Here is a 22,448-nt window from a genome sequence, read left to right as displayed (position 1 = left end):
TTAACATAGCATACAGTTAACTTATTTAACATAGAAAAGCTTATTAGAAGATCTCCACTTTATACCTGGGTTCCGAAACATAACAGGTTGCAAGTTGGGCTGGATATTAGATCCTCGAAGTTGATGTAAAGGTAGGAGCTGGACAATCTGCCCATTAGGGTGCCTGAAAAGATTCATTCCACTTGGACTCCTTACAGGCTGCAAGACCATCCGTTGCCCCTGAAGCTGTGTGTTTGGAACAGGTCTCACAGGAGGAGAGCCCTGCTGCACTGGAATCAACAACAGTCGAGGTCCAGTTCGTTTCACTGTGTTGGGAGAGACCTGTGGAGTAGCCACTGGAATCTGAGGGGCATTCTCTGGAAAACAGGAAATGGAAACCTACTATCAGAATTTTCCTGTAACACCTATAGGAAAAACACTATTATGACATAGGATTTTACAATACTGCAAATAACTTTAATGCGAATTATAAAACTGGTAAAACCCAGTACCTCTATAATACCTACTTATGGCTGAGAACAACTTACTTTCAAAACAAGTAATTTGACAGACCCTGTGGAGTTTCACATTTAAAATGGTTAAAAAAAAGAAAGAAAGCATCAATTGCCAAGAGGTACATTTAAAGAGACAATGCTTTTGTCTAATAAAAACCATGACCAGGCCTCTAAATCTGGATTCTCATTAAAGATACAGATAATTTATAATACTCCCTCTTCAACTTCAAAAATGAAGGCTGGTAACACATACTATACCCAGGATTTCATTTCAGTTTTATACTCAAGGAAGGCAAATCAAGAACTAAAAACCACAAGGTGCATAAAAAGCGTCTTGGCTTTTAAATTTACTAACAAATAAACAAAACTGAAGGATCTGTGGAAATTATTTTTCAGAAGAGAAAAAATACATACCCCCAAAAAATGGAATGAAATTAAGAGACATCAAGAAGCAGGGAAATAAAGCCTGGTTAGGAAGAGGCAAAACATAAGTTTTAAACAGAAAAGCAGAAATTTAATGCAGAAGAAGTGCATTAAAAGAGATTTCAAAACATTAATAGTACTAAAGATGCATTTTAATGTTTGAAAGAAACATTCAGAAATACTAACAATATGGAAAATAGTAAGAGTATTATATAGGTAGGATTTTTTGGGGTTACAGGGATAAAGAGGTAGGAATAATAACAAGCATAAAAGAAACCGGATTACCATTATCATTCAATGTGGTAAACTTATTAACATTTGTTAATAAATAATATTTTCAATACTTTTGCTACTAAATAGAAAAAAATTACATTCATAACATTTGGATGGTATATTATATGTATATAAGCTAGCTACAGACTACTCTTAAAAATTAAGTAAAACTGACCAAACTGTTCATGAAAATAAATATGCAATTTAAACAAAAAACCATTTATCTTATGTGAACCAAGAAACATTAACAAATTCTTAATTTCTTGAACCTTTCTGTTTGAATTAAGTTTTAGAAAGTGATTCAAAATCTAAATTACAACAATTCAAATAAAAACAATTTTTTAACATACCAAGTATGTACTAGTATGTGATTGTTTCAATATGGGTGTGAAAAGGGGAAAGAGAAAAAAAAAGGGAGTGGTGCTGTGGCGCAGCGAGTTAAAGCTACCACACGCAGTGCCGGCATCCCATATAGGCTCCGGTTCATGTCCCAGCCGCTCCACTTCCGATCCAGCTCTCTGCTGTGGCCTGGGAAGGCAGTAGAGGATGGCCCAAGTCCTTGGGTCCCTGCACCCGCGTAGGAGACCTGGAAAAAGCTCCTGGCTCCTGGCTTCAGGTCAGCTCAGCTCTGACCATTGTGGCCAACTGGAGAGTGAACCAGCGGATGTAAAACCTCTCTCTCTTTCTGCCTTTCCTTCTGTGTAACTCTAACTTTAAAATAAATAAATCTTAAAAAAAAAAAAATAAAGGAAAGTCAAATAAAAAAGCCACAAAGTGTCCCAGGTAGGATCCTCTTTATCAACTAAGAACAAAACTATGCACACGTCCCTAGAATTAGTAGTTGTCTGAGCTAGCTCTACTTTATAAGACAGATAAGAAAATGCATTAACATTAATATTTCTTCAAGAGGTATTATGGAGGATATTTTAAGTGACATGGATAGAGTAAAATCCTATCAAACATCATAGAAAAGTAATTTTCTTTTCAAATTTAAACTTTTGATTATATATCAGAGTACCAGTCTTTGATAGAATATATTCATTCTTGTTCCAGAACTTTATTTTTTCATTAACAGAAAGAGAGTACATCACATGTTCAGAACATTAAGTAGCTAACTGGAATTTAATAATTTTTTGATTATTATTGTTTCCAGTATATGTGGTTAAACCTCTATTTTGGCAAGTAATGCAAGCTTCTAACTGATGTTGCTTCTTTTTAAAGTACATGTAAATAAAAAGTAGTTGATTTTAATAAAAATATTACGTAAATAACAATAGAGAGAAGACTCAGAGAAAAACACTTAAATGTATTTCCTGAATAACTGAAGTCTGAGAAACAATGGAACCAAAAACCTAAATTACTTCATACTCTAATGACAGATTAAAAGTATAGAGAAGATTGGAATCTTCAATGGTTTAGAAGATAAAATCTGTTAAAATATACAATAGGAACATTGAGATTCAATAGGAAATCAGTATTGCCAACAGTGACCCCCCACACAAACACACAAAACCATATACAACTAATCATATTTGCACGGTTTTTTATGGGGAGAAGCAGAAGACAAATTCAGCACTGTGATTCCTTTCCTTTAATAGAATTGTAAACTACAAACTAACTTCCAATCACTTCTCTCCTAAAAGATCAATAGGAAATTGGACTGTATCAGTAACTGCAGATAAAATCAATAGAAAATATCAATAACAAAGAACTGAGATGCAGGGTATTTATTTTCCCTCCAATCCTGCAAAGTTTCACTTTTCCACATTAATTCCTCTTTGAGTGGACCAAAAGAACCACTTACTTCAGCTAGATGCATCTGGATATTAAAATCATCCAAGTATAGGATGTTCCTAAGCCAACATGATAAAAAATTTAACTAAAAAACTGATTAATATATTAGAGTCCTAAGCAAAGAAATATGCCTTTTTATTCCTATTAGTTCATATATAATGATTAATTGGGGGCTGATTCATAAATGATTTTTACTAGGCAGGAGGAGCTAGAATAGCAGGAATAAATGTTAATTTTCAGCATGAACGATAGAGAGCCCTCAGTTTGACTGCAGCATAGGCAGAAGCCTTCACATCTCTCTTTGTCTCTCATTACAAAGCAACACACAGGGACAGGTGTTAGACACAGTGAGTAAGATACTACTCGTGATGCCCCACATTCCATAAAGGAGTGGCTGGGTTCAAGCCCCATCTTTACTTCCAGGTCTGGTTTCCTGCTAATGTGAACCCTGAAGGGCAGCAAGTGATGGATCAAATGGTTAGGCCCCTGCCACTCACATCAGAGACCAAGACTGAGTGAAAAGGCTCCTAGCTTCAGGTTGGCCTAGTCCTGGATGTTTCAGGTATTTGTCAAGTGTACCAGCAGGTGCAAAAGCTCTCTCTCTCTCTGTCTTTCAAAGCTGCTCTAATGGCTCAGAGTTGCACTCTCATTTCTATCATTTCAGTATCCTTCAGCCAGCATTTTCATTCTAATATTTGGGAGTCTTTTTATCACATCCTGAAACAACCTCCAGCTACTAAATCATCTGTTAAGGGTATTCAAGTTAGTTTCCAAGGTATCAATTATTGGTTTTATTAGTGTTCTGACTACAAAGTCAATAGATTTTCAATGCTTTGTCCTAGCCCTGTATTAAATTAACCAAGGGCTCTGTTATTTTTAGTGTTCAGTTTTACAGAATGCAAAAGTTTTCAGTATTTATACATACTGAGTGACAGCAGAAACATCTACATTGTTATCTTAAGATATCTATAATTACATATGTGAAGAGCTTCAGAGTAAAGCAACTATTAACAGGTAGGCCTTACCTGGTCTCTGGATCACTGGTGGACTCCCGTTAATTCCCGAGAGTAAAATTGGAACAGAGCCCAGAGATGAAGTTGGTGTGGTCACCATGGAGGAAGATGCAGCTGTGGTCACCATGACTATGGAGGTGGAGGCAGTGGAAGCAACAGGAAGAGTTATGGTTGGAGGAGATGCTACCAAAGAGTTAGGAAAAGCAACTGAAGCCACAGGGGTAGTTATCCCAGTAGTTTTGGTAAGGTTCACAGTGGCTGCAGACTGGGTAGATGTTACAGGGGTGCTGGTATTAGTTTCAGAGACCTCAACAACCCCTGCAGTGGTGGCACCGGAAGAATAAGTAGTTTCTTTAGTTCCCACGTCAGAAATAGCAGTCATAGGTGTCACAGCAGTAACATTTTCTAAAAACACTTGAGGGGTGGTAGTAGTGACAGCAGCAGTCACAGGGCTGCACACCTGAACTGGCTCAGAAGAAACCACAGGTGTGACGACCATTACTGGAGAAGGTCTGATACTGAACTTCTGTGGGCCTGTCAGGGGTTGGGGTGTGCTAACTCCAGGTATCTTCTGCTGCAAGGCTCCAACTTTACTCATCACAAACTGTGTGAACACACCACCAGGAGAGGGTCGAGCCGCTGCAAATAAAAATTTGCAGGTCAAAAACCTTCAGTTCTCTTATTTTATCCTCATAGTGACTGTGCTTATCAATATTTACTGGGCACCACTGAGTCAATTTCTTATAGGTTCTACCTACCTGCAATACATGTATCAATTTTCACCCACAGAAATCAAACACTTCCCTCAACAAAGCAAACCCTGATAATTCTAACAAGAACAGGATTAAAATTGGGTGTCTCCACAAAAGTTCTTTTCGCTATGCAGTATTTTCAAATTTCAGGAAACTTAAAGAGATAATGCAGAAGGAAACAATTTCAACTAAAATAGATAAAAGTAAGGAGAGACAAGGGCGTGTGCTGTGGTTCAACAGGTTAAATTGCCACTTGCAATGTCTGCATCCTGTGTCACAGTGCTAGTTTGAGTCCCAGCTATTCTGCTTCCAGTCCAGCTTCCTGCTAATGCACCTGGGAAGTAATGCACAATGGCTCAAGTATTTGAGCCCCTGCCTTCCATGTGGGAAGCCAAGATGGAGTTCCTTGCTCCTGGTTTTGGCTTGGCCCAGCACTGGCTGCTGGAGGCATTTGGGGAATGAACTAGTAGATGGAATCTCTTTCTGCCTTTCAAATAAATAATCTTTTTATAAAAAAAGAAGAGGATTTTTTCCCTCAACTCTAATTTTAAAACTGGTTTCCACCATTTCCTCCTGTCCCAGCACCTCTACCTCTTTATGAGTGTCCTCTTATGAGTATCACATATTCATAAAATACATAAAGATATTTTTCAAAAGACAGCAGGATTGGACTCTTTTTAAAAGCCACAATTAAAGCTGCTTTTTAAAAGCAGTAAAAAATAGCTTCTTTTTAAGGCATACAATGCCCATCCTCTATCTTCACACAATTCCAGCCTTCAGCCAGAGATTTTAATTTCCTGTTAGAGAAATAAGAATACACAATTGACATTTTTACTTTACATTCCTAAATAGGCTTGAAACAACAAAAAGAGGAATTCAATAAAGAAACTGTAGATACTCTGAATGCTAAAACAAAAATGCTTCAAAGGTGAATACTAGCACTTCAATATTAAGCAATAGAAAGAGGTTTTCATTCACAGAATAGGGATGTATAGAATAATGCATTGTTCTCAAAATTATGTTTTATAAGAGCCTTCAATTTTAATTTTATACTAACCTACCCCACCAGCTTTTGCTGGCTTCTTGGTTTCTGAAATTCTAAGGACATACATTCGATTGTTATTAAAAACACCAGTCTTCACTAGAAAATACTTGAGAAGATATTTTAAAGCATTCCCCCTTTTCAAAAACAAAATTAAAATCCTAAGTCTTTTCTACATTAATAATACCATTTTAATACCCTAAAAAAGCTAAGATCCCCTTCCTCCCAATTCTGGGTTTCACTAACTTTTACAATCTCCATATCTAAAATCACTGGCCTACTACCAAGTCACAGGCTCTTTAAAACCATATATATGTAAACTCAAACTTACCAATTGGCCTTTTTGCTGGGACAAACGCCTTCGGATTCTTCCCAGGGCGATTTGTTGTGCCGGAGGAGGATGCCGTTTTGGAATTGGATGTTGAAGGCAACAGGGTACGTGGTTTCCTGGATGCAGCCACCTTGGCATTGGATGCTACCTTGGAGATGACAGTACTGAGGGTTGAGAGGTCCAGGACTGAGGGTCGCAACCTGCCTGTGATATAAGCAGCTAGCCTATTGGCTGGATGCAATGCCCCCATCTGTCCCAATAGCAACTTAGCCTGCGGGTAACTCTTACCATTAACCTGAAACAAGTGGCAAAGAGAAATTCTGTAAAGATAAAATTCTCTTGCTAACTCCTCTCCCTTGACAGGGGTTTTCTTTTTTAACAAGGTTTTAAAATTCTATTTTTTTCAGATTTAAAGAGGGGAAAAGAAGCAGACTTTATTTTATTCAGGATAATCTGAGTAAACGGAGGTGAAAAAAAATGTGCTGATTTTATATTCTCAATTAACATCAGCTCCTCATTTTTTCTTAGAAACTCATTTCTATGTCTTAGATATATGAAAGATATAGTCAAAGTTAAAGAATTATACACCATTTTACCTGTCAATAAGCAATTCTGGTTGTTATTAACAATCATTAGCAAGACCAGGGAGGTATAACAAAACCCTCATACTAAGTCCTCTATATTTGAAAAATACACAGTGACCATACTGTACATTATATAAGATATAAGATAATCATTGTTATAATAACCTAAGCCACAAATTCATCAGTTTTTAGTTTTCAAATATCTTGGACAAAACATTGGTTCAAAAATAAATGCTAGTAAAAACTCACTGTAATTCTAGATATAGTCATTCAACTGTCAGAAAGAAGCGAACCAACAAACGAAGTAAAGATCTCTGCTGCCTGAGTTGATCGGCCTGCCATCTACAGCTGTAACATCATTTTTTTTTTTTTTTTAATAAAATATAAAACCCTGCCAACTGTCTGTCTTCCCATGTTCTTTCTCTAGGTCATATGCTGTGTGACTCTATTAGAATAGATAATCTCATCTACGCCTCCCTTCCATCACTTAAAGGTGGAGGGGTGAGAGGTATAGTCTACTCTCTGGGGAACTGTTGAGAATAGCTACCTAGACACAAAACAAAATTACTCTTTGCTACCTAAGCAACACTGTGATCAAACCCAGAGGTAAGGTCTATATTTGGCTCAAGTTTGGTATAAATAACATGATTTTTCCACCCAAAAATAAAATCTACTATAGTTTCTAAGATTATATAAAGTCTAGATCAGATCCTCCACCTATTCTTTGTGAGAGGTCCTCAAGACTACTCAGCAGCTTCCCCTAAGTATTGCAGGGTGAACATCCATGATCTGAATTCCTTGAGTCCACCAGTGTTTCAGATTTCAGAGTATTTGCATTTATATAATCAATTATTTGGGGGATGGGATTCAAGTCTAAACACAAAATTCACTTATGCTTGATATATATCTTATCTACATAATCTAAAGGTAATTTTACATAATATATAATATTTTTAGTACACCTGTGTTTTGACTAATGGAAACAGGCATGGAATTTTTCAGTTGTGTCATGTCACTGCTTACAAATTACAAATTGTGAAATATTTCAGCTTTTGGTTTAGCAATGCTTAACCTATACTTTAGTTGCCTGGCTGCCTAAATAAGTTAACATTCTATGCTGACTTCGTGAGTTCTGTAGGGAGTGAACACAAAATCCTGATGCCTATATTTCAGTGAGTCTAATCTCACTAAAAATATCTTAATCGATGGGGCCAGTGTCAGGTTAAGCCACAGCATCTGACACTGGCATCCCATATGAGTGCCAGTTTGATTCCTGGTTGCTCCACTTCCAATCCAGCTCTCTGCTAAATATGCCTGGAGAGCCCTGCACCTATATGGGAGACTCGAATGTGCCTCCTACCTCCTGGCTTCAGCGTGGCCCAGCCCTAGCCATTACAGCCAATTAGGGAGTGAACTAACTAATGGAATGCCTCTCTCTGTCTCTCTGATCTCTCTGTAACTCTGCCTTTCAAATAAATACATCTTAAAATGAACAAACAAAAAAACCAGTCAAGTCTCTTTCAAAATAATCAATAAACAAGGTAAAGAGAAAACACTGTTCTAAACACTATTAAGAGTTTAAGAAATAGGAGCCTGCACTGTGGTGCAGCAAGTAAAGCCACGGCCTGCAGTGCCAGCACCCCATATGAGCACCGGTTAAAGTCCCAGCTGCTCCACTTCCTATCCAGCTCTCTGCTATGGCCTGGGAAAAGTAGAAGATGTCCCAAGTGCTTGGGACCCTTCTACCCAAGTGGGAGACCTGAAACAAACTCCTGGCTACTGGCTTCGGATCAGCAAAGCTCCTCCTGTTGCAGCTATTTGGGAAGTGAATCAGCAGGTGGAAGACCTCTCTCTGCCTCTGCCTTTCTGTAACTCTGCCCTTCAAATAAATAAATAAATAAATCTTAAAAAAAAATTAAAGATATATCAAGAAACAGAATTACGAAGCATTAGCAAGAGTGAACTCAATTAAAAAGTCTTTTAAATAAGTGCACCTGCCATCTGTAACATAACTAATGGAAAAGTCCTTAATCCAGCAAAGCAGTCAATCTGTAAGAATCTAGTAACCTGGGCAACAACTGCTCTGAAACTGATATAAAAGTGTACTTAATGTCACTGAGGAAGAAGACCAAATCCTTTTACCTATGACTTACACTTTCATTAAGAATTTCTCTTTCCAAAATATTTTCTAGATGTCAGAGTAATTTTAACTACTATAACTGGCCTGAATTACTAAAAAGTATGAAGTATTTGTCCAATAACAACAGTTACACTGGCAAAAACTCTAAGAATCAAAGAAAAAAATGACTAAGTAAATAGGTCTTAATTATTAAAAATGTTACATATTTGAGTAACACCTTACTAAATTAAGAAATATCCAAGTTTCTAAAGACACACGAGGAATTTTCCATCAGTTTATGGAAAATGTACATTACCAAACTTTCCATAACAAAGCCAATTTCATCTTCTTACTATCCCTAACATTTTTAACATGGTTTGGTTTTGAAAATTGTCTGCCAATAATAAATTCCCAGAGGTACACTGAATCGCTGACTACCTCCACTTGAACATCAAAGTATCACACTCTGCCTAAACAATATAGTTTAAGAGGAGCAACTTTCTGGAATGACCAAGAAGAAAATTATAAGCTACTACAGTCTCTATATTTTTGTTCACATATTTCAAAAATTCACTCTAGGTATGCACCTAACAAAGGCCTATTACAAAAATGGATAATGATTTATTCCAGATCCTAGTAAATGTAAAGATAAATGATATTAATGGCCGCCTTAAGGGCTCTGATAACTCAGGATGTTACCTAAGTATAAAAAGGTGCTATACCCAGATTAAAGGTAATTCTCACCTGGATAAGCCCAGATGTGCTTGAACTGGGTTTACGTTTATAGGCCACAAGCTTCCCCGCAGGAGAAAGCCCTGCATAAAATGGCAGGCCTTTGCCTCCATGTAATCTCTCCCTCACTGAATCCAGAGCATCTGTCTGCACAGAAGAGACATCATCCATTTTCCCAGGGGACAATGGACCATCAGGAGTCTCTGATCCAGATTTCTCAGCCATATCATCTTGGTCTTGACAGGATGGCATAGATATTTTCACACGGGAAGAATAAACAGGAGGGTTCTTCTCACCCCGGCTCTTTCGCTGAGAAGCCAACTCAATGATGAAGCTGCCCACCTTAAGTGACTGTGGCATGTTGCTATTGATGTGCTGGGATAAGATGCTCAAAATCTTGTTCCGATCCTCTTCCCAGTTGCAGTCTGAGATGATTTCTATCAGTTTGGTGGGACCACCAGGTGACCTCTGATGCACGTAAGAGGTAGAAGAGGATTCCCCTTCATTGCAGGAAGACTTCCGACTCTTTTCTGATTAAGAAAAAAAAAAAAAATCAAGACATTTCTGTATCATAGCATTCTGTACTGAACTCTCAATGAATTTCAACAGTTTCTCAGTGTCCCATTGCTATGTACCTTCCAGTGGTAACCTAATATCCAAGTTTAACATTCATAATTTGAGAATTTTCCAGAAAGATCCTAGTAAATCTGACTATAGCAGAACACTCTTTACTATCCAGATGACTGAGCTCTCCAATAAAAAGAACGTCCCTTAAACACTGCTCTGAAAAAGCTGTAACTATTATGTAAGAAAGTGTTAGCTTACAAAGCATTACTTAAAATCAAAGTTAAGTTTATCTGGTATAGGTTACTATTCTGTTATCTATGTAAGCAGACACTTGTGAGATGCTCTGAAACATGAACGTTAGTGTTAAATAGCAAGGGAAGGGCCCTGGTCTGCCCCCCCCCCTTTTTTTTTAGGATTTTATTTACATATTTGAGAGGTAGAGTTATATACAGAGAGGAGGCGAGACAGAAAGAAAGGTCTTCCATCAACAGCCAGGACACAAACTGGCACCCATACAGGATGCTGGCACCACAGACAAAGGTTCAGCCTATTATGCCACAGCACCGGTCCCGCTACTCCAATTTTCATCTAGCTCCCTGCTAAGGCACCTGAGAAAGTAGTGGAATATGGCCTAAGTACTTGGGCCAGGAACCCATGTGGGAGACCTGGAAGAAGCTGCTGGCTCCTTATTGGCCCAGCTCCGGCCACTACAGCCATTCGAGGAGTAAACCAGTAGATGCAAGACCTCTCTCTAACTCTGCCTTTTCAATAAATAAATAAATCATTAAAAAAAAAAACCACACACACACAAGGGAGATACTATTCTGGTTCTAATTATACACTCTACCTCTGTCTCTAGTTTCTACTGTAAATACTTTTGATTTACGTCTATACCCCAATATGTGATTCCTCTAGTTCTACATTTTCTGCAGACTGGGCAACTTCCCAGGGTATTTCAGTGTACTTCTATCTAGGGCAACATGTTGACTAGATACGTATTTCACTAGACACCTAGGTTTCTATAGTACAGATTCCCAGCCAATGTGTTATAATTACAGGTAGGTTAAAGATACAGATCCCTGGCCGGCGCCGCGGCTCACTAGGCTAATCCTCCGCCTAGCGGCGCCGGCACACCGGGTTCTAGTCCCGGTCGGGGCGCCGGATTCTGTCCCGGTTGCCCCTCTTCCAGGCCAGCCCTCTGCTGTGGCCCGGGAGTGCAGTGGAGGATGGCCCAGGTGCTTGGGCCCTGCACCCCATGGGAGACCAGGAAAAGCACCTGGCTCCTGGCTCCTGCCATCGGATCAGCGCGGTGCACCGGCCGCAGCGCGCCGGCTGCGGCGGCCATTGGAGGGTGAACCAACGGCAAAAGGAAGACCTTTCTCTCTGTCTCTCTCTCTCACTGTCCACTCTGCCTGTCAAAAAAAAAAAAAAAAAAAAAAAAAAAAAGATACAGATCCCTGAGACCCTTACGGTCCCCATGCTCTCAGGCAGGTTCCCTCTAGCCAAGTAGCCTCCTTTATTTACCTGAATGCACTATAAAATCATTATCATTTTTTGTGGCTATTATGACATTAAAAATAATTAGAAAGTAATGTTGCTTAACTGTCAGAAGTTTTAAGAACAACCAAAAACAAGTAAATAACTCACTGGTTGCCAACTGCCATCACAGTAATTCAGGCAGTAGCCTCTACTAGATAAACTGGCAATATTTCTTCCATTCTCCTTTCTCATTTCACCAGTGCTGGAAATGAGAGAACGGGCTGGCACTGAGGCCTAGTGGCTAAAGTTGCTGCATGCAACACAGGTATCCCATATGGGCACCAGTTCGAGTCCTGGTTGCTCCACTTCCGATCCAGCTCCCTGCTAATGGCCTGGGAAAACCAGCAGAAGATGGCCCAAGTCCTTGTGCCCCTGCCATCCACGTGAGAGACCTCAAAGAAGTTCTTGGCTCTTGGCTTTGGCCTGGGCCACTTAGGGAGTGAACTAGCAGATGGAATATTTCTCTTTCTCTCCCCACTCCAATACCCCCTGAAATTACTGCCTTTCAAATAAATAAATAAAAACCCTCAAAAAAAAAAAAAAAAAAAAGACCTGAGAGAAATTTTCAATAGTTTATGAAGCCAATATTGCTGGGGTTTGGAAAGAAGTTAGTAAAAACATCACTGACCTCATCCTGAAATTCTCTCATAACAACATACATGAATCAACATGAATGAGTCTTATTTTTAATAACAGGAGTGTTAAATATATCAAACGGGCACAGAATTTAAATTCTTGTCTCTTTTTTTCAGAAGCTGGAAACAAGGTAGACAGACATATTCTGGATTGCTAGCTTGGGTTCTTCCCCTTAATTACTATAAACCAGACATATATAATTACTATCAAATCCTAAGAACTAGTTTTCATTCTGACCTTGTGATTTATCATCCTCCAAGTCACAAGAGAGTTGTTTTAAGGACTGCTGTTCAGAATCAGGTTCCTAAAGAAGAGAGTAACACAGGAAATAGTCAGTTCAACATGTATTTACTATCTATAGAGATCATGACATAAACATCAGGTCTGCCACAGAAGCTAAATCAGCAGAAGGATTAAAATGTCAAGTTTCATACCTGCACACTCAGGTAAATTATCACATTATACAAGTCTGGGCAAAAATAGTAGTCTTGCTCTCTATTCTTGAAACTAGAAGTGGTTAAATTATTAAAAAATTACTCCAGAGGATGGCCCAACTGCTTGGGCCCCTTCACCTGCATGGGGGACCAGGAGGAAGCACCTGGCTCCTGGCTTCGGATCAGCGTAGTTCCGGCCATAGCAGCCATTTGGGGGGTGAACCAACAGAGGGAAGACCTTTCTCTCTGTCTCTCTCTCTCACTGTCTAACTCTATCTGTCAAATAAATAAATAAATAAATAAATAAATTACTCCAGAGTCATAGAGAATTATATTTTTAATAATCTTAAGGGGGCACATCATCAGAGTAACTCAAGAGAAATAAATTGATATTATTAAATCAGTTATATGTCATGTAAGCTTTCTCCTCCTTACAAGTAGAGCACATTATTCTGATATAAATTTAAGTGTTAACACCAGCCATAAAGAATTGGAAGTTAAAAAGAAATTATGCAACAAGTAATTCACCTTTGCACTATGGTTCTCAGGACTAGACTGACATGAGCTCGGCTGCTGAAATGATGGGGGTGGGGATGGGGCTGGGGATGGTTGTCTCTGTTCCTCTTTTTTTCGCTCATATACTCGAACTCGGGCACAAGTCATCATACTTTCAAAGTACAAGTAGACTGGATCTTTGTCTTCTTCCCGAATCTGTAAATTTCATACAACAAAACATTCCATACAATGGAACTGAACTCCAAAGAAAAAGGATGCTTTATCTTTTTTATTACAACATTGGAATTCTTAAATATAAATTTAAAAACTAAATAGTACATGTATGATACATAAAATGATGAATCTTGGAGCAGCTAGAAATAGGATCCGATTCTCTGCCAGGAAATTAGATTATACCAGAGCAATGCTTCTAAAATAATCTGTGGTAACAGATGGATTTATTAATTACCAGTATATCACACTGATACTTTGGTAAAATACACTAAAATAAATAACTAGAAAGACAAAAGACATGTAACATTCAAGCCTAAGGTTTTTGTGTTAGATTTAACAGACTTACACTAATCACTTAGTTGTAAAAATTTCTGATTATCTACACTTCTTTTCTATACTTCCATTACAGATCTGTAACAAACAGTTCTAGACCAGCATGGTACAAGACTACATTGTGTTACACTGTAGTAACAGATCCTTCTTCAAAGTAATGGACTAGGAAGACTGCAATGGATTTAATCATCAGAACTACTTAAGCTATTAACACAACTGATGAATCAGCCCTTACTTTCACTTATCAGTATTCATATAGTCATATAATAACTCTTATTTTACTTTAAAAAGCTTTTTAAAAGCTTTAACTGTTAGTGATACAAACATTTCAATTACTTAATATTCTGCACCATAAAAATAGTATCCTTAAAAAAATTTTTACAAGTCATGTAAAAACACCCATCTTTCTATGATCATCTTCAAAATGATCAGCTATTTTAAGAATTATTACTACTTACCTCTCCTTTTATGACATTTTTAAACTACTAGCAAGTACATTCACTAAACCAGAACAGAAGCAGTCTTAAAGACATATTAGTTGAAAGCAGAATGATTCACAGAGTATCAACCAAAAATATGGCTGAAACTCATCATCCTTACAGATCAATTTTGGAACTTGCAATGAAAGATGAAACTCAGGCTTACCACAGGATTCGGTTTTGGAGTATATGCCCGTGCAGGTTTAATTCCAGTGAGCAGTTTGCCCTTCACAGTAGGAGGTAAAACTTCTGGCTGAGGCAATAACAACGGTTTCATAGGCTCGATAACAGAAGGTGTGGGGATATAAACTGGCTCTGGATCTACTTCACCTTCTACTTTCACCCATAATGGGTAATGTCGAACAGGCTGTTCAGGCTCTGTTTCACATACAGCTTTACAAAAAGAAGGATAAGATTTTAGGTGCCTTTAGCAACTCAAGTTTAGCACTGATCCATTGCAAGAGCTCGTTAAAACAATCAAATCTGGGGGTCTAGCGTTGTGGTACAGTGGGTTAAGCCACTACTTCCAACACTGACATTCCAAATCAGGGCAGCGGTTTAAATCCCAGCTGTTCTGCTTCCAATCCAGCTTCCTGCTAACGTGCCTGGGAAAGCAGTGGAAGATGGCCTGAATGGAGTTCCTGGCTCCTGGTTTCAGCCTAGATCAGGCTGGACCATTTCAGGCATTTGGAGAGTAAACCAGTGAATGGAGGATATCCCTTTTCTCTTTCTTTCTTTCTTTCTTTTTTTTTTTTTTTTTTTTTTTTTTTTTGACAGGTAGAGTGGACAGTGAGAGAGAGAGAGAGAGAGAGACAGAGAGAAAGGTCTTCCTTTATCATTGTTTCACCCTCTAATGGCAGCTGTGGCCAGCGCACTGCAGCTGATGCACCACGCTGATCCAAAGCCAGGAGCCAGGTGCTTCTCTTGGTCTCCCATGGGGTGCAGGGCCCAAGCACTTGGGCCATCTTCCACTGCACCCCCGGGCCACAGCAGAGAGCTGGACTGGAAGAGGGGCAACTGGGACAGAATCCGGTGCCCCAACCGGGACTAGAACCCGGTGTGCCAATGCCGCAGGCGGAGGATTAGCCTATTGAAGCGCGGCGCTGGCCTCCTTTCTCTCTTTGCCTTTTAAATAAGTAAACAAATATTTTTAGAGAAGAGTTAAAACATGGCAGAAAAGGAAACTGGTAGTATATGAAGTAGCAAGTGTGTGTGAGTCTGCATTGTACACAAGGGCTACAATTTTTAAAAGAGGAAGAGATGTAAGGTTTCTTCACTTCTTTGAATCATCTTTTAAGGACAGGTATAAAATACATAGCACAATATTTCAGAATAAAAGTTCTTAAGGTATCAACAATGTTAGTCACATTTCTCTTAGCCAGTCATATGAATCAAAAACAACTCAAACACCAGTTTCAAAAAATAGGTCTCTTATTTTTATTCAAGAAGCTCCTAAAATATATTATTATCTTCCCCAAGTCCTCTAGCATTATTACTCCATCTTGTGGATTCTCAATAAGCCCTTTGTGTATGACACTTAAAACATTATGGGACCTTGGTTACCATGGCATTAAAATGACAACAAATGGCACAGGCATTTGGTGCAGCAGTTAAGATGCTGCTTGGGACACCCACATCCCTTATCAGAGTGGTTATATTAAAATGACACCTGAACCCCCAATTCCAGCTTCATGCTAATAATGTGCATCCTGAGAAGCAGAAGGTGATAGCTCAATTACTTGGGTCCCTGCACCCACATGAGAGACACGGACTGAGTCCTAGCTCTTGGCCTAGCCCTGGCTGCTGTAGACATTTGAGAATTGGCAGACAGGAAATCTCTCTTTTCCCCTCCCCATCCTAAGTAAATAAAATTATGATCATTCTAGCTAAACACACACTATTTCATCAAATATACAGTAATCTTTTAGAAATAGACTTGTTTTAATTGTCTACATTCTACCTCCTCTCATCCTAGCATGTTCACTTCAGCTGTACCATAAACAAACAATATATCAGAAAACCCCCAGAACTGCTTCTCATCTTTGCAGGTGTTTTAAATCCTTTTATAGTGAACTACCGATAAAGAAAAATGCAGAAGCAATGTATATGAAGCTTAATACATTATTTAAAATTCTATCTGAAAGGCAGAGAAATACCCTCCATCCCTAGTTCACTCCCCAAATGCCCTCAACAGCTAGGGATGAAGTAGGCTAAAGCCAGGAGCCTAAAAATCAGTATGGTCTCCTACATGGTGGCAGGAAACAAAGTACTTGAGTCATCATCTGCTTTCTCCCAGGGTCTGAATTAGCAGGAAGCTACATATCAGAAGCAGAACAGTTGGTACTGGAACCCAGACACTCCAATACAGGAAGCATCCCAAACATTGTTGTAACTGGTACACCAAATGCCTGACCAGCTTAATACATAATTAACAAATAATACCTCATATAAACATTATACAGGCCAAAAATAGAATACTACTATCAATTCCAAGCTCTTTTTTAATCAATATTCCACTCCTTTCCACATGAGAGGCATTTAAATAACAGCCTTTATGCACTAAGACCACAGAATATATTATAGGTTAATTTCTTTTTTTAAAAAAAGATTGCACTCGACAGTGGCATTTTTATTTACTTATTTATTTACTTGTTTGACAGGTAGAGTTACACACAGTGAGAGAGAGACAGAGAGAAAGGTCTTCCATCCACTGGTTCACTCCCCAAATGGCTGCAACTGCGAGAGCTACGCCAATCCAAAGCCAGGAGTCAGGAGCTTCTTCCTGGTCTCCCATGCGGGTGCAGGGGCCCAAGCACTTGGGCCATCCTCCACTGCCCTCCCAGGCCACAGCAGAGAGCTGGACTGGAAAAGGAGCAACCAGGACTAGAACTGGCGCCCATACGGGATGCCGGCGCCACAGGCAGAGGACTAACCTAGTGCGCCACAGCGCTGGCCCCCATAGGTTAATTTCATCTAACCTAACGATAGGCTAATCTCACCTGCTTTTGAAACCTATATAAATGGTTCCTTTAAAGATTTACTTCATTTATCTTTAAAATTTATCTATAAAATTCTTTTATCTATTTTTTTTCATTCAACGTTACATTTGTAAAATTCATCTATGCTGTGTAATGTAGCTCTAACTCATTCATTGTCACTTCAGTATACATTTTCACCAATTATTTGTATTACTGTTTCTTCATTCTACTGTTATTAGATACCTGGGGCTATTTTAAGGCTTTAGCTACTGTAAATCATGGTAACATACATATTTTTATACAATGAAGTTCTACTGATTACTTTGGAGTCAAACTGCTAAATAAATGGGCATGAAAATCTTTAACACTAGCAGATACTACCACACTATTTTCCAAACTTGTTATACCAGTTTACATCCTCATCAGCAGTTTGAGATTTCCCGACTGTTCACTGCTTACCAACAATTGGTAATATCCAAGACTTTTGGCCGGCGCCGCGGCTTCCTAGGCTAATCCTCCGCCTTGCGGCGCCGGCACACCGGGCTCTAGTCCCAGTCGGGGCGCCGGATTCTGTCCCGGGTGCCCCTCTTCCAGGCCAGCTCTCTGCTGTGGCCAGGGAGTGCAGTGGAGGATGGCACAAGTGCTTGGGCCCTGCACCCGCATGGGAGACCAGGAGAAGTACCTGGCTCCTGCCATCGGATCAGCGCGGTGCGCCGGCCGCAGAGCGCCGGCCGCGGCAGCCATTGGAGGGTGAACCAACAGCAAAGGAAGACCTTTCTCTCTGTCTCTCTCTCTCACTATCCACTCTGCCTGTCAAAAAATTAAAAAAAAAAAAAAATCCAAGACTTTTAATAATAACCATTCCAACAGCATTCCAACAGGCATCTCACTGTGGCTGTGTTTTGCATATCCTTGATGGTGAATGCAATGTTCAACAATCCCCTTTATGGAGTACCTCTAAATGTCTTACCCATCTTTTTCCCTACAGGACTATATAACTGTTATTAAATTATAGGTATCTTTGTATATTTTTTTATCAATACAGACCCTTTCTCAATGCAGCTGATACTGTCACTCAATGTCTAAAATATATATAAAATATATATATTTTAAAGTTGTATTATCTGAATGGTGGTATGAAAGAGAAAAAGATCTTTCATCCACTAGTTCACTCCTCAAATAGCTAAAACAGCCAGAGAGCTAGGCTAGGCCAAAGCGAGGAGCCTGGAATTCCATCTAGGACTCCCATGTGGGTGGCAAGAGTCCCAAGCTCTTGGGCCATCTTTTAATTTCACTTTTCAAGAAGCTTCTTGAAATTTTATGAACATAATTTATGAACATAAATTCTTCTCCTTTAATGTCACTATGGCAATTATATTCATATTTAAATAAAACTCATCACTGATCATTATACTTATATATATAATATATATATAATTTTTTTTTTTTTTTTTGGACAAGCAGAGTTAGTGAGAGAGAGCGACAGAGAGAAAGGTCTTCCTTTTTCCGTTGGTTCACCCCCCAAATGGCCATTTACGGCTGGCGCGTTGTGCCTCCCCAAAGCCAGGAGCCAGGTGCTTCCTCCTGGTGTCCCATATGGGTGAACAGCCCAAGCATTTGGGCCCCTGCACCCACGTGGGAGACCAGAATAAAGCACCTGGCTCCTGGCTTCGGAATGGCTCAGCTGCAGCCGTTGCATTTGGGGACAGAGAGAAAGCTCTTCCCTCCGCTGGTTCATTCCCCAAATGGCCGCAACGGCTGGAGCTGAGCCATTCTGAAGCCAGCAGCCAGGTGCTTTCTCTGTCTCTCCCTCTCACTGTCTATAAGTCTAACTCTCACATAAAAATAAATAAAAATATAAAAATGAAGAGATGAACCAACTTACATATTCCAATAGCTGGCCAGTACAAGTTTTTCTATACATGTAATATTTTGTACTTTTAAAAATATTTTAAAGTTGTGTTAAAAATGATAAGCAAAAATTGGTTTCTCTTAGGGCAAGAGTTGTGGCACAGCAGGTAAAGTTGCTGCCTGCAATGCCAACATCCCATGGAGGCCCTGGAACTCGATTCAGCTTCCTTCTAATGGCCTGGGAAAAGCAGAGGAAGAAGGCCCAAGCAGCAAAAGATGGCCCACCCACTGGTCCACTCCCCAAAAGCTTGCAGTAGCCAGGAGACTAAAGCCAGGAGTCTGGAATTCCATCCAGCTCTTCCATGTTGGTGACAGATTACCAAATATTGGGACCATCATTGTTGCCTCAGGGTTTGATGGGTAGGAAACCGGAATTAGGAGTTTGAGCAAGGAATTGTATCCAGGCACTCTGACGTCAAGAGCTGAACATCCTAATGAGCAACTTAATGCCTAGACCATGTTCCTGCCATTTTCCAGTTTTTATTTTTATTTTCGTTTGTCCATTTCTGATATAGGCAAAAGTTTTCCCTCCCAAGAATTCTTCCCTATTTCTATTCTTTCTTTCTTTCTTTTTTTTTTTTTTTTTTTTTTTGACAGGCAGAGTGGACAGTGAGAGAGAGAGACAGAGAGAAAGGTCTTCCTTTGCCGTTGGGTCACCCTCCAATGGCTGCTGCATCCGGCACACTGCAGCCGGCGCACCGCGCTGAATGAAGCCAGGAGCCAGGTACTTCTCCTGGTCTCCCATGCGGGTGCAGGGCCCAAGCACTTGGGCCATCCTCCACTGCACTCCCTGGCCACAGCAGAGAGCTGGCCTGGAAGAGGGGCAACCAGGACAGAATCTGGCGCCCCGACCGGGACTAGAACCCAGTGTGCCGGCGCCGCAAGGCGGAGGATTAGCCTAGGAAGCTGTGGCGCCGGCCTATTTCTACTCTCTTTACATAGCCCTTATTAAAACAAAACAAAACAACACCCTTCCTTCCTTTCTTCATTCTTCCCTAACAATATATAAAAAAAAAAGAGATATGGCTTTTCTAACTTGTCGTTTTGAAATGGAAATATATAGCTTTAGGTATGAAATGGGAGTAAACTAAGGGTATGTGGATAGAAATAAATAATCCTGTATTATGTTTATTTTTTTTTTTTTGAGAGACAGATATTTCCTTCTGCTGGCTCATTCTCTAAAAACCCACAAAAGCCAGGGCTGGGTCAGGCTGAAGCCATGAGCCCAGCTGGGTCTCCTTTGTGGTTGGTAGTGATCCAAGTACTTGGGCCATTGCCTGTTGCTTCCCAGGGTGCACATTAGCAGAAAGTTGGATCAGAAATGGAGGATCCAGTACTAGAATATGGGCTGCAGGTATCCCAAGTAGAGTCTTAAGCACTGAACAAATACCTACTCCAGTTTTGTCCTTAAAAGTAATTTATTTTGGAGACAGTGCAGTGGTGCAGGAGGTTAAGACACTGCACCAACGACCATCTCACATGGTTATCAGTTCGAGTCCTGGCTGCTCCACTTCCCACCCAGCTTCCTGCTAATGCACCTGGGAAACCAATGGAAGATGGCCCAAGTGCTTGGGCCCAGGCCACCCACATAGGAGACCTAGATGGGGTTCCAGGCTCCTGAACACTGGGGCCAATTAGGGAGTGAACCTGCAGATGGAAGAGCTCTTTCTATCTCTACCTCTTCTTTTCCATAACATTCCATCTTTCAAACAAATAAAAAATTTTTAAAAAAACCTCAGAGCTGAAAGACATGAAATTTCAGATTAAGAGTCACTGATCATCAGACAACAATAATTATTTTAAAAAACCTCTACACAGACACATATCCAAATAAACAACATATCTTGAATGCCTTAATTTTTAAAGATTCATTTATTTGAAAGATAGAGTTAAAAAGAGACAAAGAGATCTTCCATCTGCTGATTTACTCCTCAAATGGCTAGGTCTCCCATGTGGGTAGCAGGGGCCCAGATACTTGGGCCATTTTCTGTTGTCTTCCCAGGCACATTAGCTGGTTTTTGATGCAAAACCAGTGCCCATATGGGATGCTAGTGTCGCAGGTGGAGGTTTAACCTACTCACAACAATGCCAGGCTCTGCTGAATACTTTAAAAGAGAAAGTATTCAGCATAAAAGGATTTAGAATCAGTTTAATGTTAAATAGAACATTAAGAACACTGAGCATTTGAGTTGATCATAAAATAAGGGTGCGGCCTGGGTGTTGAACTTAGCAATTAAGACAGCCATATCCCTGGATAACCTGTATTTAATACCTAGTTCTGGCTCCAGCTTCCTGCTAATGCAGACCCGTGGAGGTTATGATGATAGCTCAATAATTGGGAACTCACCATCCATGAGAGATGTGGACTGAGTTCTCAGCTCCTGGCTTCAGTCCAGCCCAGTCACAGCTCTTGCTTGTATTTAAGAAGTGAACCAGGGCCTGGCGCTGTGGCGCAGCTGGTTAAAGCTCTGGTATGCAGAGCCCACATGGGCGACGGTTCTAGTCCTGGCTGCTCCTCTTCTGATCCAGCTCTCTGCTATGGCCTGGGAAAGTAGTAAAAGATGGCCCAAGTCCTTGGCCCCCGCACCCATGTGGGAGACCTGGAAGAAGCTCCTGGATACTGGCTTCAGATCGGCACAGCTCTGGCCACTGCAGCCATCTGGCGAGTGAACCAGTGGATGGAAGACCTTTCTCTCTGTCTCTACCTCTCTCTGTAACTCTTTCAAATAAATAAATAAAAATCTTTAAAAAAAAAAAAAAAAAGTGAACCAGAGGTTAGAAGTACTTTATTTTATGGGTCCCCCACTTCAGCACATGGGTAAAGCCAGCACTACAACAGCGGGATCTCATGTAGGCACTAGTTTGAGTCTCAGCTGTTCCACTTCTGATCCAGCTCCCTGCTAACATACCTGGAAAAGCAGCAGACGATGGCCCAAGTGCTTGGGTCCCTGCACCCACATGGGAGATCCAGAAGAAACTCCTGGCTTCAGTCTGGCCCAGCCCAAGCTGTTGTGGCCATTTAGGGAGTGAACCAGTAGATGGAAGATCTGTCTTTCTGTCTCTCTCTAACTGCACCTTTCTTTTAAAAAAAAAAAAAAAAAAAAAAAAAAAGTTCTCATTTTATACCAGTCTCTCAAAAAAATCCTTTTAAAATTAAATAGAGGGGGCTGGCGCTGTGGCACTAGCCTGAAGCGCCAGCATCTCATAAGGGCACTAGTTCGAGTCCCAGCTGCTCTACTTCCAATACAGCTCTCTGCTATGGCCTGGAAAAGCAGCAGAAGATGG

At 40.1% G+C, this 22,448-nt stretch overlaps 1 protein-coding gene across 50 annotated transcripts in view; it reads right to left on the bottom strand.

The window, feature by feature from the left end:
* MGA (MAX dimerization protein MGA) overlaps positions 1 to 22,448 on the bottom strand; it is a 154,652-nt gene that overhangs the window by 24,724 nt on the left and 107,480 nt on the right. For 8 of the 50 annotated variants that reach the window (XM_008269141.5, XM_008269142.5, XM_089310117.1 and 5 more), the window contains exons 10-16: positions 14,441 to 14,667; positions 13,262 to 13,444; positions 12,537 to 12,603; positions 9,570 to 10,087; positions 6,123 to 6,417; positions 4,010 to 4,636; positions 66 to 356 (exon numbers count right to left, since the gene is read on the bottom strand). In XM_008269141.5, the coding sequence (XP_008267363.3) occupies positions 66 to 356; positions 4,010 to 4,636; positions 6,123 to 6,417; positions 9,570 to 10,087; positions 12,537 to 12,603; positions 13,262 to 13,444; positions 14,441 to 14,667 (2,208 nt within the window). The remainder of the gene's footprint in view (positions 1 to 65; positions 357 to 4,009; positions 4,637 to 6,122; positions 6,418 to 9,569; positions 10,088 to 12,536; positions 12,604 to 13,261; positions 13,445 to 14,440; positions 14,668 to 22,448) is intronic. The other 42 variants (XM_089310118.1, XM_089310130.1, XM_070054020.2 and 39 more) reach the window with 10 other exon arrangements.

The sequence above is a fragment of the Oryctolagus cuniculus genome, chromosome 12 (assembly GCF_051225735.1).
Source record: "Oryctolagus cuniculus isolate XC-2025 breed Fujian yellow rabbit chromosome 12, ASM5122573v1, whole genome shotgun sequence".
Taxonomy (NCBI): Eukaryota; Metazoa; Chordata; class Mammalia; order Lagomorpha; family Leporidae; genus Oryctolagus; species Oryctolagus cuniculus.
The sequence above is the reverse complement of the archived record's forward strand: the minus strand, read 5'-3'. Positions and strand labels throughout refer to the sequence as shown.